The sequence below is a fragment of the Scatophagus argus genome, chromosome 3 (genome assembly GCF_020382885.2).
Source record: "Scatophagus argus isolate fScaArg1 chromosome 3, fScaArg1.pri, whole genome shotgun sequence".
Lineage (NCBI taxonomy): Eukaryota > Metazoa > Chordata > Actinopteri > Scatophagidae > Scatophagus > Scatophagus argus.
In genome coordinates this window covers 1603456-1616676 of record NC_058495.1, presented here as the reverse complement: position 1 = coordinate 1616676, position 13221 = coordinate 1603456, and the positions used below count along the sequence as shown (strand labels likewise).

Below are 13221 nucleotides of genomic sequence, written 5' to 3'. Positions count from 1 at the left end.
TCTGTACTATTAGTTGATAATAAATCTAATCAGCCCAGTGTGTAGCTCAAAGGCTTCAGAATAAGCAAATATTCCATTCAGGACTGGCAAAACAGTAGGCAAGTTGGGTTTCTTAGTCCCCAAAACATTTTCGCTGTATTCTTCACAAATGAAACAAGCGAGGGGCTGGTTTTAAAATGTTAACAAAACACAAACGAAATGACCCCATACAGTTTGTCTGATGTGTTTCAGGTCCCCAAAAAACCCTGAGCTCCTACACTGATTTGAAGATGTTACACACCATGTACATGTACGTGCATTTCAGCTTGTCCTTGACATGTATTGTTCACGTGTTTTCAGGCATTCACACCATTCAGTTCACTCCTGATAATGTCTTCAAGATAAAAATATGGTAAAACAAGTTATTTTGTTGCAAAGAAATACTTCAAATCAGAAAGTATTTATTAGATTTAAGACAAACTAGTATTTTGTAAATAACAAATTTAGCAGCACCTGTGCGGGTGAATACATTCATCAGTAGTGTTCAACAAATGAAAAGAATGTTGTGTGCTTCAGGATGATGACTTATGGTAGGAGATCCTCAGCATGTCACTGGTCCAGGAGGTGGATTGCTCTCTGATTTGGGATCAGTCTTGTGGGTTATAAATTCTTAATTGATGTCTTCATGTGTCCTTTTTGGGTCTGTCTTCTGAGTTAGGACTTGACTTGCTGGATTTCTTATACGTGGCCAGCTGAGCTTTGTACTCTTTGACCTGAGTCCTCGCCGAATGCAGCTCCTTACGCAGCTCATTGATTTCAGTAATCAGAGTCACATTCTCCTGCAGAGCAGACCAATAATGATTTCTTCAGTAAGTAAGAAATAATGAATGCCATGAGCATTAAACTAAACTGTTTTGATAATTTTGAGAAAGATAAGAAGTGAATTGCTAATGACTAGTCAGAGGAATTGTCCAATCAGTGTTCAATTCAGTTTCAATTCAATTTATTTATATAGCACCTTATACAATTAAAATTGTCTCTAGATGCTTTACAGAGACCCAGACCCTGAACCCCCGAGCAAGCAGACAGTGGCAAGGAAAAACTCCCTTTTAACAGGAAGAAACCTTGAGCAGGACCCGACTCACAAGGGAGAACCATCCTGCTGATAGTCAGCTGGGTGAAGGGTGGGAAGAAGAGGTAGACAGGACAGAGAGGATGAAAGAGAGAGAGAGAGAAACATACATGCAGTAATCATGATGAGTTCTCTGCCCTATAATTTACCTTCATGATCTTGACATAGATTTTGTCATGCTCCTGGGCAGATTTGACCAGCCTTGTCTTTAGGTTGCTAACAGTCCTCTCCAGGTGATCACGCTGGCCACAGAATGCCCTCTGAATGTCTTCGTCCATACTGCTTTTCTCCACCTTGGAAACAGTACACACACATGCTTTACATAGTCCCTGCATTTGTGACGGTGTATGTAATGTATGTCTCTGTTTGTGAGTAAGAATGACCCCTGCACTCTCACATCTCTGTGAACCACTCACTCCATCAATCTGTGGCACATAGCGGGCATAGATCATCTTCACACTGTTCTTCAGTTTTTTTGGCTCCTGGATGAAGCCAACACAGCTATGGAGGTCTGACTGTAGCCGCTGAAGATGTGTCTCCAAATCTTTCACCTGGCCACACAACAGAAGTTTCAGTGAGTACATTCTAAAGTAAGAGTCTTTTTGAACAAGATGCCACCATTCAGCAAGGACACAATAGGTTCATCCCAGATGAACTGTGCCTTGCATGGAAAACGGACAAGAGCAGGCGGCAGCAGCAGCGGGCGGAGACGAGAAGCTGCCGTGTGACCGTTTCCAACAGCCTTCTATTAATCAATCAGTCAAACTTTATTTGTATGGCACTTTTCATACAAACACAATGTAGTCCAGAATGCTTTACACTCCAGAAATACTCACATCCCGTTAGATGTGATTCCGATTCATTAAAATCAGATCCGCAGTCTCTAGTTGTTTTGATTATGTGAGTGAAAGCCTATTAAAATACTACACCGGTGATCTGTGATTTCTGTACATGGTTAACTTCCATTTTACACAAAGTCATGTAAGTGAGAATCAATAAAATCACACACTAGAGTGGCATTATATTGCTGTTGTTTGGTAAAGGAGTATTGGTATTTCTTCGCCCCCAGCAGTATTGCAGGATCTCTTTGTAAAATGGCTTTTGTTGCCAGTAGGAACACAAAGAATTATTAAAGTCGTGTAAAAAGAGACGTGATGTGAAAGAACTACAAGTTGAGAGCTACAGAACAACATTGTTATTATGATGAGAATGCTTAAAATCTAACTTCAACACATCTGCAACATTTGACAATACCAAATAACTGTTAATAAAAGTTGGAAAGTAGCACGTGCTATGAAAGCCGGGAACGGCCTTGGCTGTAATCAATTTTTTAATGTTGTTGCCTAAAGAATTTGCATTTGGGATGAAATGCCTGTTCCAGACTAACGTTCGGTCACTTGAAAATGAAATGAATGAGGAAATGAACAATGAAGTGAGCATATAAAGACTGAAGAACAGTCTGATTAGTTGAGTACACCTTTGATCTGCCAGCTTGAATCAGTTGCTACAGTTGTCAAGACATGATGAGTTCTCATAATATGAAACTAACGTTTTATCTCATTTATCTCATAATGAGATGATTAACCTGCTCCCATAAGAAAACTTAAAAGCTTTATCTCGAGATAACACAACAATTCACTTGTGATCTCAAAGCTAACGGCTTGAAAAAAGAAAAGCATTTGTGTCTGTTCTTAGCTTCCATAACACACAGCATGCATATTATAATCCTAATGTTACAGCAGTGTAGAAAGCAAGTGTCAGGTATGTTGCTCACTTTCTGCATCTCCTTATGCATGTCCTTATCTCTGCTCGTCAGTTTGAGCCTCAGTTCAGAGACGGTGAGCTTCAGCTGAGTGTTGCTCCTGTCGATCTGCACCAGCTCCTCCTCCAGCTGTCCAACAGCAGAAACATGACAGTCAACAGTGCACAGGCTGTTTATCTCCACATAGGAGCACACAAGTGTCATCTGGAACGCAGCTGTTACATGCTGATACCAGTGGAGTCCCCTTATTTTATCATATTTTAATAAACAGTAGTTTTGACCTTCCATTAGTATGTATTAGTATGTAAAAAAAAGAAAACTGACTCATAATTTAAGTAGTTAAGGGGTTTGTTGGTTTCGTGAGTGTTTTAATGAAACCTAACTATGTTCTGTATTGTAGAATATCTTTATTTTAGAAAACCTGTTCCATCACACACACACAGACCTGATGGATCCGTTCCTTCTTCTCATTGATGTCATCTTGTTGAGGCTCAGTCTGTTTCTTCAACTCATTTAACTGGACGTCAAGAACAAACTTCAGCTTCTCCAGTTCCTGGTTCTTCTTCTTCAAGCTGGAAATGGTCTTATCCTGTGTGTGTGTGTGTGTGAAAGCAATTTAGAGGAAGAAATTTACTTACTCTTTTACTAACAAAATATAATACTGTTATGACTCAGCAGCAGGACTTCATCTGAGAATTAGTCAAAAAAAGGTTAAGGAGGACCTAATATTTCTTGTATGTTGAAGCACATTCTGAATATAAAGGTTTTGCTTGTCTGCCCCAAAAACAATCAAGTCTAAATGAAATCATGTATCAGCCCTTTTGGAGAGCATCAGGATCTTATGATTTTATTTTTACCTGTTTAAGTAGAATGCATGTATCTTTTTTTCTTGCTTTACAGATACTCAGTTGATCAAATGTGTTTTTTCTAGTAAACACACTCAAATTCAAAATATAATATCACAGCAGAGAGTAAAAAAGAAAAAGTTCCGCTCCACTATTTTGTTAATGTCATTTCAGAAAATTCTAATATAAAGTGTTTGGCTAGTACTGAACCAAACTTATCAGCTTCAAGATAAATCATGACTTTTAAAAGGTTTAAAACAAAAATACTGAATAAGCAGAAAAAAAGCAAAGGGTAAAGTGTTGTGACATAGGATGTAAAAGAATTGAAACATTGCTGGACTTGAATCTGATCTATCTGAATGTTGGAAGCCCTGATCTCAGCCACCTTGTCCTGATTGGTCTTTTCATGTCCAGATATCTGCCTCTTCAGGTCCTCGATGTCGCTCTCCAGGGAGCGGATTAACCCCAGCAGCCTCTGCCGCTTCTTCTTCAGTTTGTCTATGTCTGCGTCCCTGTCATCGATCTGTCTCTGCAGACTGAAGAGCTGCGATCACACAGTCGGCCACCAAAAGGGAGAAGAGACACATGCAGTGAGAGACTACATGAAAGGCGGATGAGGAGAAAGAAATGGGAAAATATGCTTCTCTAACCTTTTGCGTCATGATACCAGCTTCTCCTTTCAGATTTGTGTTTGTCTCTTTCTCAGAGTGCAGTTTCCTCTCGTACTTTATTTGAATGTCGTGGATCATTCTCCCCTCATCCTCCTCTACTTGCTTTATGATCTCTTTAAACTCCTGAATCTGCTGCTTCGCATCCTCCTGACACTGCACAAAATCAAAGTAGGACAAAAATCATGGACACATGGAGTCCCTGCTATTTCCTGTGCCATCATGTGCTCCTTCCATCTAACCTGAGCCAGGAGTTGACTCTTCTCGTGCAGCTTGGCCTCACAGAGCTGTGCCAGCTCCTCCAGGGACTGGACTCTGCTCTCCTCTGCGGCCTTCAGCTGCTTCTCATAGTCTTCCTGCATCCTTTGATATTTATCCTGCAGATCCTGGTACCTCTCATGCTCCACAATCAGCTTCTGGCTGTAGGACAACTCTGCATATGAGCGATTTACAGACAGACAAACACACTGACTGATCCTTGTAGAAATAAAGATACAGAATACTGTCTCTGGATTGTACTGACAGTGATCCTCTTTTTACCTGCGTCCTTCAGCTCTTTGGAGTGTTTCAGAATAAGCTCTGCAGAACACGCCTGGTGCTCACCTTCCCGCTTTTCTATTTCTATTTTCATGGCCTATAGGTACAGCACATATTATGATTAAACAATACAGGTCTTAAGTTATACAATTCATTCCAAAGACAAATGCAAACTCCAAAGTCAAAGTCGAGCCGTGTGATAGGTGATCAGCAGACCTGTTGCGTTGTTTTCAGACACTCTATTTGCTGGGTAAATTTGTCAGAAAGCTCCTTTATCCTCTCATTGTGGTTCATGTCCTTCAAGCGGAGCTGGTACTCGTTCTCCATATGCAGCTCCTCCAGACGCATCTTAAGCTCCAGCATGCTCTGGGTCTACAACACAGACAGATAGGAACAAAGAGGCCAAATGTCATTTGTTTGTCAAATTAAATCTTAAAGGCACATTACTGTTAAATGCAAGTGATTAGAACAGTCACCAGAGACGCTTTGAAATCCGATTCAAGCGCCCAGCATGCCCTGTCTGAGACTCATCTGTAGAATTTGAATTGCATTTCAAACCACCTCCAAATGTGGTCTGGATCTGATATGCAAAACTCACATTTCATGTGGCTAATTTCTGTCCAAACTTTCTAAACTCAATCTGAATACAATCTGGATATGCCAAGAAATGGATTTGGGCTGGAAATCTGAACAAGGCCTACACTACCTATCAAGCTAAATGAGATCCACTGAGGCCAATTTTGCATGTGGAGAATGGAGACCAAAATGCACACGTACACACCAATGCATACACACACACACACACACAGACCTTCTCTTCCAGGTCTGACTTGGCGACAAGGATCTCCTCAGTGTGCACGATCTGCCTTTTACTCTTCAGTCCTCTGCCCTCCTTATCAATGATCCTCCACATGAACATACAGCCATCTTCAGACACTGTCAGCAGGAACTGATCATCAAACGTGATCAACATCTGAGGACACACAAAGTGAACTTTTTTATTAGTTATATAAAGGTTGACTGACAGTATTCAATTAACATTTAGAGTTGAAGGATTTCTGTTTCTCTGTCAGTTTATTGTGTGTATTGTTTGCATCAACATTTAGATCAACCTTGGTGACAGGGCCACAGTGAGCCTGATACGTGAGCCATTCCTTCTGGATGGGTAACGGGTATTTTATGGCTCTGATGGATCCACTAGAGGTCCCAGTGAAGACAACCTTGCCAGAGTGAGACACTGCCACAGTGGTGTGAGCTACCTCATCAGCAGGAACTTCCTTCAGGACCTGTGGAACCAGTGAACAAGGTGTCAAATGGGGAACACAGTCCTGCATGTCCATGGTCAAAATAATTCATTGGAAAGATGAAACCAAACATTCTGAGGAGGAAGAGTAAGAAGGAGGAAGATCAGGGTCTCTCATTCAAGTCAGTAGTGATTCAGCTTTAACTGGTGGTTCCCAAACATTCTGACATGCGAATGTTTCACAAAAGCAATATTTTATTTTGGTTTATTTTTCCAAACTTCCGAAAGTTGCTTTAATCAATATTTTCACTAACCATGTATCAGATGCTAACATTCATTGTGAACTATAACATGTCTAAGTATCATCTGACTCCGCAGTTGCCTTGTTGTGGTGCACTCTCACTGCTCTCATTAAAATCATTTTTGGACACAGATGATAAATGTTTTCACAGTACACTAGGTGCACAGTGCCAAACCCAGAAACTAGCTGGTGAACACAGTGAAACATTTAGCAGCTAAAGAGTCAGACGTTTTTCTCAGGAGTTGGTGGTGGAGACCAAAACAGAACTAAAAGGGGATCCATGTCAGCTGGTTTTGAGAATAAGCTACTGTTTGCTAACATGTTTGTCACAACGACTTCATACAGTGATATTATGTCAGTGTTGTCACCTCCCAATGCCCAAGAGAAGAGAAAACACAGGTTTAGTCATTTTTATAATTTATGGAAACTCGATGCACTAGTGTGTTGTTGTTGTTGTCAGTGACCTGACAATCTCGGATCTCCTTCAGAGTGAGGTCTGTTCCCACAGCCAGAATAGTCTTGCAGTCTGAAGAGAAGGCAACATCTGTGTAGCTGCTGGACTGCAGAACGCTCTCAGACTCACGCTTGCCGGTCTGTGTGTTCCACTCATATACTGCACCATCCATCCCACATGACACCAGCCGGAAGTCATCCTGGCTCCATTCAATACCACGCACCTGTAAAAAGAAAGGTAGTTGTTGTTTTTGGAGTGGCATGGTTATTGCTTCTCAGTCGTTCCACAAATATGACCTTTGTCTGTCTCTGGTCACTGCCCTACCAAAAGAATACTCACCTTTCCATTGTGGCCCTTCAGGTTGAGAACGTTCTCAAAAGATGTAACAGAGTATATGTGAATAACATTTCCACTCACAGCCGCAAACATGTGGCCACCATGGCTAAAAGAGCACTAAATTGTAGAGAGAGAAAGTGAAAACAAAAAGAAAAAGTTAAGATATCAGAGATTTAGATGCACTGAGTAAACACACACAGATACTTATATGCATATAACCCACCTCTCTGCAGCCACGCACAGTGAACTCCTTGAAGGTGCGAATGTCATCAATAAGCAGGTTCATCAGCCGCAGTTTGTCTGAAAAGCCCACCAGGATGAAGAGGCCAGTGGGGTGCAGAGCCACACTGTGCACCTCCTCCTGGAACTCCTTATAAAGCTCCAGCACTCTAGTTACATTTCACAAAGAGAGCAAATGAAGTAGTCCTCAGCATGCCATACTTACTGCTATGTGAGGTCTGTGTACATAAATAACACTGAACAAAGGACTTGATAAGTCACTTTCCTAAATCGTGTTTAAATAGCGACAGTGATTGTCTGTTGAAAAGCAGAACTTCACCCCCTTCCAGATAAAGGCTTTACATTGATTTATATGGCACTTCACTTGTCAGGACACTACATAAATAAAAAAAATAAAAACACCAATGTCGCTTTCCAGAAATCATGACCCAGTTACTGAAGATATTCCACAGACCTTGCAGTTTCATGTAGAGCTGCTTTCTTCTACTGAACTACACTGTATCATGGAACAGAAGGAAACATGTATCTACTTCCTGATTTTAGGTTGAACTGTTCAGTTGTGAAGAAAATACATCACTCAGCATAGATAAAATAGCAAAGGGCTTGGGCGTGATTTTGTCTCTTACTTTGTTTCATAATTCCAGATGCGAACAGAGTGATCTTGAGAGCTGGTGGCGACGATGGGCTTTCGAATGCAGACGGACAAACCAGTGATGGACTTAGAGTGGAAGGACTGCAACAGGAACTCAAAATGTGCAGGTTCCTCCTGATGGACAGAAGTACAGATACAACTCAGAGGCAACATAAGGATCTAAAGGAGCAGTTAAAAGCAGGAGGTAAAAAAGCAGTGAATTGGAAGACAAGAGGAAGAATGTGCAGAGGAAGCACTGGAAGGGGGAGAGGGGACAAATGTGCATGAAATAAAGACTTAAAGTCACGGTAACAGCGCTGTACTTTGAGCCAATGTTCAAACATTATCTGTGGCAAATTTATGGCAACCATTACAGCAGTTGTTATTTAAGTTTGGACCACAACAGTGAACAGAACAACAATGCCATTCATAAAGCCATGCTGCTAACATGGATAAAAAGAAAAAAAAAGACAGAAAAGAATGATTGAAAAAAGAGTGATAGTACTTACTATAAGAAAATGTGTGGGGAGAGTAACAAAGTCATCTAAATGACTTGAATTAAACTTTTAATTGGTGACTAGCTGTTGGCTTTGGTGACATAAACACTGGCAACCTGCTGTGCTAATGTAGTTGTTTCACTGAAATTAATGAGGAGGCTGTGCTTTTTTTTTTTTTTTTTTATAGCTCTGTTTGAACTGTCAGTGGCGGTGATGGCAGAGCTGACCATGTAGACATGTACCTTGTTCATCTCCACGGAGGACAGACTGAAGCTGTACAGCTGTCCTCTGTCTGTGCTGATGGCTAGAGTCTCCTCTGATGGACTGATGCACATGGTGTCAATCTCCTGGCACTGAGCTGGGGCTAGCTCATTGTCGTATTGGTCCATAGGGATCTGATAGAAAACAATACAGGTATGGTCTTTGTGAAACATCCACTGAACCTGTGGCACCACTGTTAAATACACTGTACTAACCTTTGACCTTTGAGCCTACTAGTTGTGTGACACTGTCTTGATGATGTCAGCTATTGGGTGGCATAAAATTGCCTTCAGCTCCATAACTCAGAATCATAAATTGTATTCTTCAGTTCCCCCGAATACCAAGGGTCAAGGCATCAGCAAATGAGACTGAGGCCTTGGTCATTTGTCTACTTAGCCTGCTGCCAGAAATCTGAGGGTACTATCTGATGAAGATTCAAGCTTCAGATCAAAAAAGTTGTCTGGTCCTTTTTAAGCACATTAGAACCATTTCCAGAATTAAAAAGTCATTCGTGCAAGTATTTTCTCCAGATTTGATGAGTGTAACTCCCTCCTTCTGGGCATAACCCAAAAGTCACTCACTCACCCCCGACTTGTTCAGAGTGCAGCAGCCTTCTAAACGCTTTTAATAAATGACATCACATTACTCCAATCCAGGCTTCTTTCCATTGGCTCACTTTTATTGACCATTATTGATCATTTGTTCCAAAGTCAAAGCTTAAATCTAAAGGTAACCATGCTTTTGCAATCAGGGCTCTTCAGCTTTGCAACACCCTGCCTGAAGAGATAAAGCTTGTACAATCAGGGACTTCTTTAAAAACATCTTATTATTCTTTTAATTAGGGCCCAGACACCAAGGGTGCAAAGGCCTTACTGCAATTCAAGGAATGTTTTATCTCTATTATTCCTCTGTAAAAACTGCATTTTTGCCATATTCAAAAACTCCTCAAATTGCCTCATATCTGGTTAGAAGAACCTCAAGACCCTGATGATCTTTTCAATATGAAGTGGGGTGGTTGGTGACATAAGCTACCTCCAAAACATCACTTGCCTCCAGCTCAGCCACCCACAGAATTCAGTTGTAATAGCTGGGTTTCAACCTGTAGAGGACAGTTGCTATGCATATTTATAACCCAAAATGGAGAATTCAAACTTTTCATTAAAATGTCAAGATTTGGACCTGAATCAATCAGTAACACTACTAAATACCTATTTAAATTGATTTTCAACAGAACAAAAAGTGGTTTAGGGGTTTAGTTACTCTGACTCTATATAATGAGTTTTTGTGGAAAGGACTTGCCGTGGATGCACAGCTAATTTCCACACTTTGTCATGAAATGGCAAGTTGCTGTAACTCAAGCGTGCAATGTCCAATCTGCACCAAACATTAGGTATTGGATAAGAGTGCAAATATCCATACACCAATGTGACAATATTCACTTATACTCATAGCGCCGCCTACAGGCAACAGGTCGTGATGGCCTCCAGCCCTGACGTGTGCGAGGGCCCGTTCAGTGATGTTTGCAGATTTAATTTATTTTATTATGGTTATTTGTATTTATTTAGCATCTTTTACTTAGTAAACTATGTTTATAAAAGTTCTATTGTTACTATTATTATTATTATGATGATGATGATCATTATTATTATTCACCCGTATCTCCCTGCTTCTTCTGAAAGTGTCCTCCTCACGCTTCTCAAAAAAGCAGACAGTGCCGGAGCCCAAAGAGCATGCAAAGCCCTTTGAGTAGGAAAGAAGGGCTGTGATGCGAGGAGCACTCTGACTTTCATCCACATCAGCGTGTTTGAACTTCTTCATCTCCACCTGCCTGCAAGTGAATAAAAGTAAAAGTTTTATTGCTACTGAGATTAACAAAACACTTAAAAACAAATCTTTTCCAGTCCGACAAAATATGCTTACTAGCTTTTTCCAGAGCTTCCAGCTACATCTCATGGTCTTTATCAGCAGGATGAAATTTACACAGGTCTCATCGGGATAGTTTGGCTGTTTTTACATGTTAAAACTGAGCTGTTATTACATGAGTGAAGTTCCACGCTTGGATGTTTGTTTTTGTCAAACTATTGTGTGAGTCTTGAGACAAGACAAACCTTATAACAAGTAAATTAAATAATGTATATTTAAAATCTGCATTTACTGCTTTTGAATAAATTTAATGCAAATTGAACAGGTGTTTCTTTGGGTGTTATTCCCATGATGCCATTTCAACTCACCGTGGCTAACCGTAAACTCTTATCTTACCCATCCTACACATTTACTGTATGTGGCATATGAGTTTATAAAACAGCCTGTGGGTAAACAATGTTGTCTCAGTTTCTGACCTGTCAGCCTTAGAAGCCATGCTAATCTCTCTTCGCAACTCTCCAGATTCAAACACCAGCAGTCTGCCCGTGTCCGTCCCAGCAATCACACGGTCCTCTGTCATCCAGGTATGACACAGGAAGTTAATGGACTCCACCTTTGGGAAACTGCTCTGTTTCAGGGCTCCCTCTGAGTAGCGGAACAGCTTGAACACACCAGTTCCACTCACACACAGTTGCATGTTGTTGTAAGGGTTGAAGCTGACCTGACGGGAAATCAGAGTAATACAGTATGTTCAGATCATGCATCAGTGCACATATAAGAGCTGTGACTACACTGATAGAGAATGGGTCACCTTGGTAACAGGATTATTTGAGTTACTGGTCTTCACTGTTGCCAGAACTTTATGTTTTTCCCAAAGCCAGAAGATCAGCGTCCATTCTGGAGCACCCGATTGGCCTATCAGGTACTTGGAATCAGGGGAGAAAGCCATGCAAACAAACTCCAGAACAGAGGTGTCTCCTGCAGTCAAAACCTTCCTCTTTCTGCCCTGCTCATGCTGCAGGTCAAACACTGTAATGGTGGCCTTCTCACCACACTCTGACACTGCCAGGTAACGGCAGTTGGCACTGATGGCAAGAGCACGCATACCCTGACTTTTCTCTGAGCCTTTAGAGACAATACAAATAGAAACAACTGGTATGAGAAAAACAAAGCTCAAACGGTATAAACAGGAACTCATTAACAGAACTAACATTAGCAAGGTGGGCAAAATAAAAGAAAAGACTTACAGTTTCAAAGAAGATGTCTAATACTTAAAAATCATTCAGCCTACCTGGAATGAACCGCTGGCATCTCTGGACGGTGTTGTAGCACACACAGTTGTTTCCGCTAGGGAAAACGACAGTTTGTTCATCAAAGAAACATAAATTGTTACTCACACCTGTCCGCAGACCGAAGATAAAATGAGACTGCGCGACAACAGTGGCCATTTTCAAGGTAAATTAAAGGTGTCCAATCGGCAAACGGACTTTAAAATGACTAAAACCCACAAAGACTCTTCACACATAACAACTACCCCACCAATAAACATGAATTCTGGCTTTCAAAATACGAGTTTTGAATGCCAGAAAGGAGCACACATAGGACAAAACAATTATGCTAGTGTACGAGTCCCGTCGCTAGGTAACCCAGAAAATCCCGCGAGAACAAGACAACTTTTTCCCACTAACCTTTTCATGACACGCGTCATCTCGCGGGATATCGGCGGTCGTCTATTGCCGTAACTCTTACACTATCTTATTATCCAGATACTTTCCCGAATTATGTTTCATAGGGAAATACTGTACTCTTAATTCCACTAAATTCCCTTGACAGTTATACTGCTAACTTTGTAAATAAGATTTTACAGACAAAACTATTAAACTGATCACCTCTAAAACAGCTGGAGAAGTAGATGTGAATAATGTGATCAGCTATTCTGTATTGGGCTAGTCAGGGGCGCAGTGATAGGACAGCACATTGGAACTTAGGTCACTCATGAGGACATAAGACAATGCCATCGTTAATGAAATCAAGATATGGACAAAGTAAGTAACTAAACCAGGAAGGATTATAATGTTTTGGTACTAAAAGAGATATTATTTTAGAAAATGATAACTGTTAAATTTAGAAAGTAAATGAAATCATGTTAAACCAGTCACTTGTTAGACTTACAGTATTACACCTATGATGCATGGTGCGACATGCCTGAGGTTTTCAAATACCTGCTGTTTGGATCTGGATCAGGCGTTTGACATATCTTTTTCACAGACATAAATACAGGACAACGCTCCAGGCGTGTTTTAAGGTTTTAATGGCATGATTCAGCAACAGTGGTTTTACGTTCAAAACCCTCAGTTCAACACAGCAACGACAGTACAACCACCTGATATTTAACACATTGTACTGTGCAGATGCATGTCCAGAATGTTCCAGAGGCATGGATAATGCACACTCTGTGGTAACAGATTTTCC

At 40.8% G+C, this 13221-nt stretch overlaps 1 protein-coding gene across 2 annotated transcripts; it reads right to left on the bottom strand.

The window, feature by feature from the left end:
- Positions 1 to 111: 111 nt before the first annotated feature.
- Positions 112 to 12406, bottom strand: cfap57 (cilia and flagella associated protein 57). 2 transcript variants are annotated; one of them, XM_046380378.1, is made up of 21 exons: positions 12041 to 12406; positions 11561 to 11874; positions 11226 to 11470; positions 10540 to 10714; positions 8868 to 9020; positions 8124 to 8263; positions 7481 to 7646; positions 7261 to 7374; positions 6932 to 7144; positions 6036 to 6209; positions 5735 to 5896; positions 5140 to 5295; positions 4927 to 5020; positions 4629 to 4819; positions 4369 to 4542; positions 4104 to 4262; positions 3319 to 3462; positions 2886 to 3002; positions 1528 to 1662; positions 1261 to 1404; positions 112 to 818 (listed from the first exon to the last, which is right to left on the bottom strand). In XM_046380378.1, the coding sequence occupies exons 1-21, from the start codon at positions 12195 to 12197 to the stop codon at positions 663 to 665; spliced, it is 3483 nt and encodes a 1160-aa protein (XP_046236334.1). In that variant the 5' UTR covers positions 12198 to 12406; the 3' UTR covers positions 112 to 662. The 2 variants fall into 2 exon arrangements, with proteins under 2 accessions (XP_046236334.1, XP_046236343.1); XM_046380387.1 differs by lacking the exons at positions 112 to 818; positions 1261 to 1404; positions 1528 to 1662; ... (2 more) ...; positions 4104 to 4262; positions 4369 to 4542 and having other exon boundaries at positions 4664 to 4806.
- Positions 12407 to 13221: the final 815 nt, after the last annotated feature.

What these genes read in the sequence shown, in the direction of transcription:
- cfap57 (XM_046380378.1), bottom strand. Translation starts at nt 12,197, where the DNA reads ATGGCCACTGTTGTCGCGCAGTCTCATTTTATCTTCGGTCTGCGGACA. An exon ending in ATGGCTTCTAAGGCTGACAG is followed by an intron (nt 10,715 to 11,225) that starts GTCAGAAACTGA and finishes ATTCACTTGCAG; the next exon opens with GCAGGTGGAGATGAAGAAGT. An exon ending in CCTCCGTGGAGATGAACAAG is followed by an intron (nt 8,264 to 8,867) that starts GTACATGTCTAC and finishes TCTGTCCATCAG; the next exon opens with GAGGAACCTGCACATTTTGA.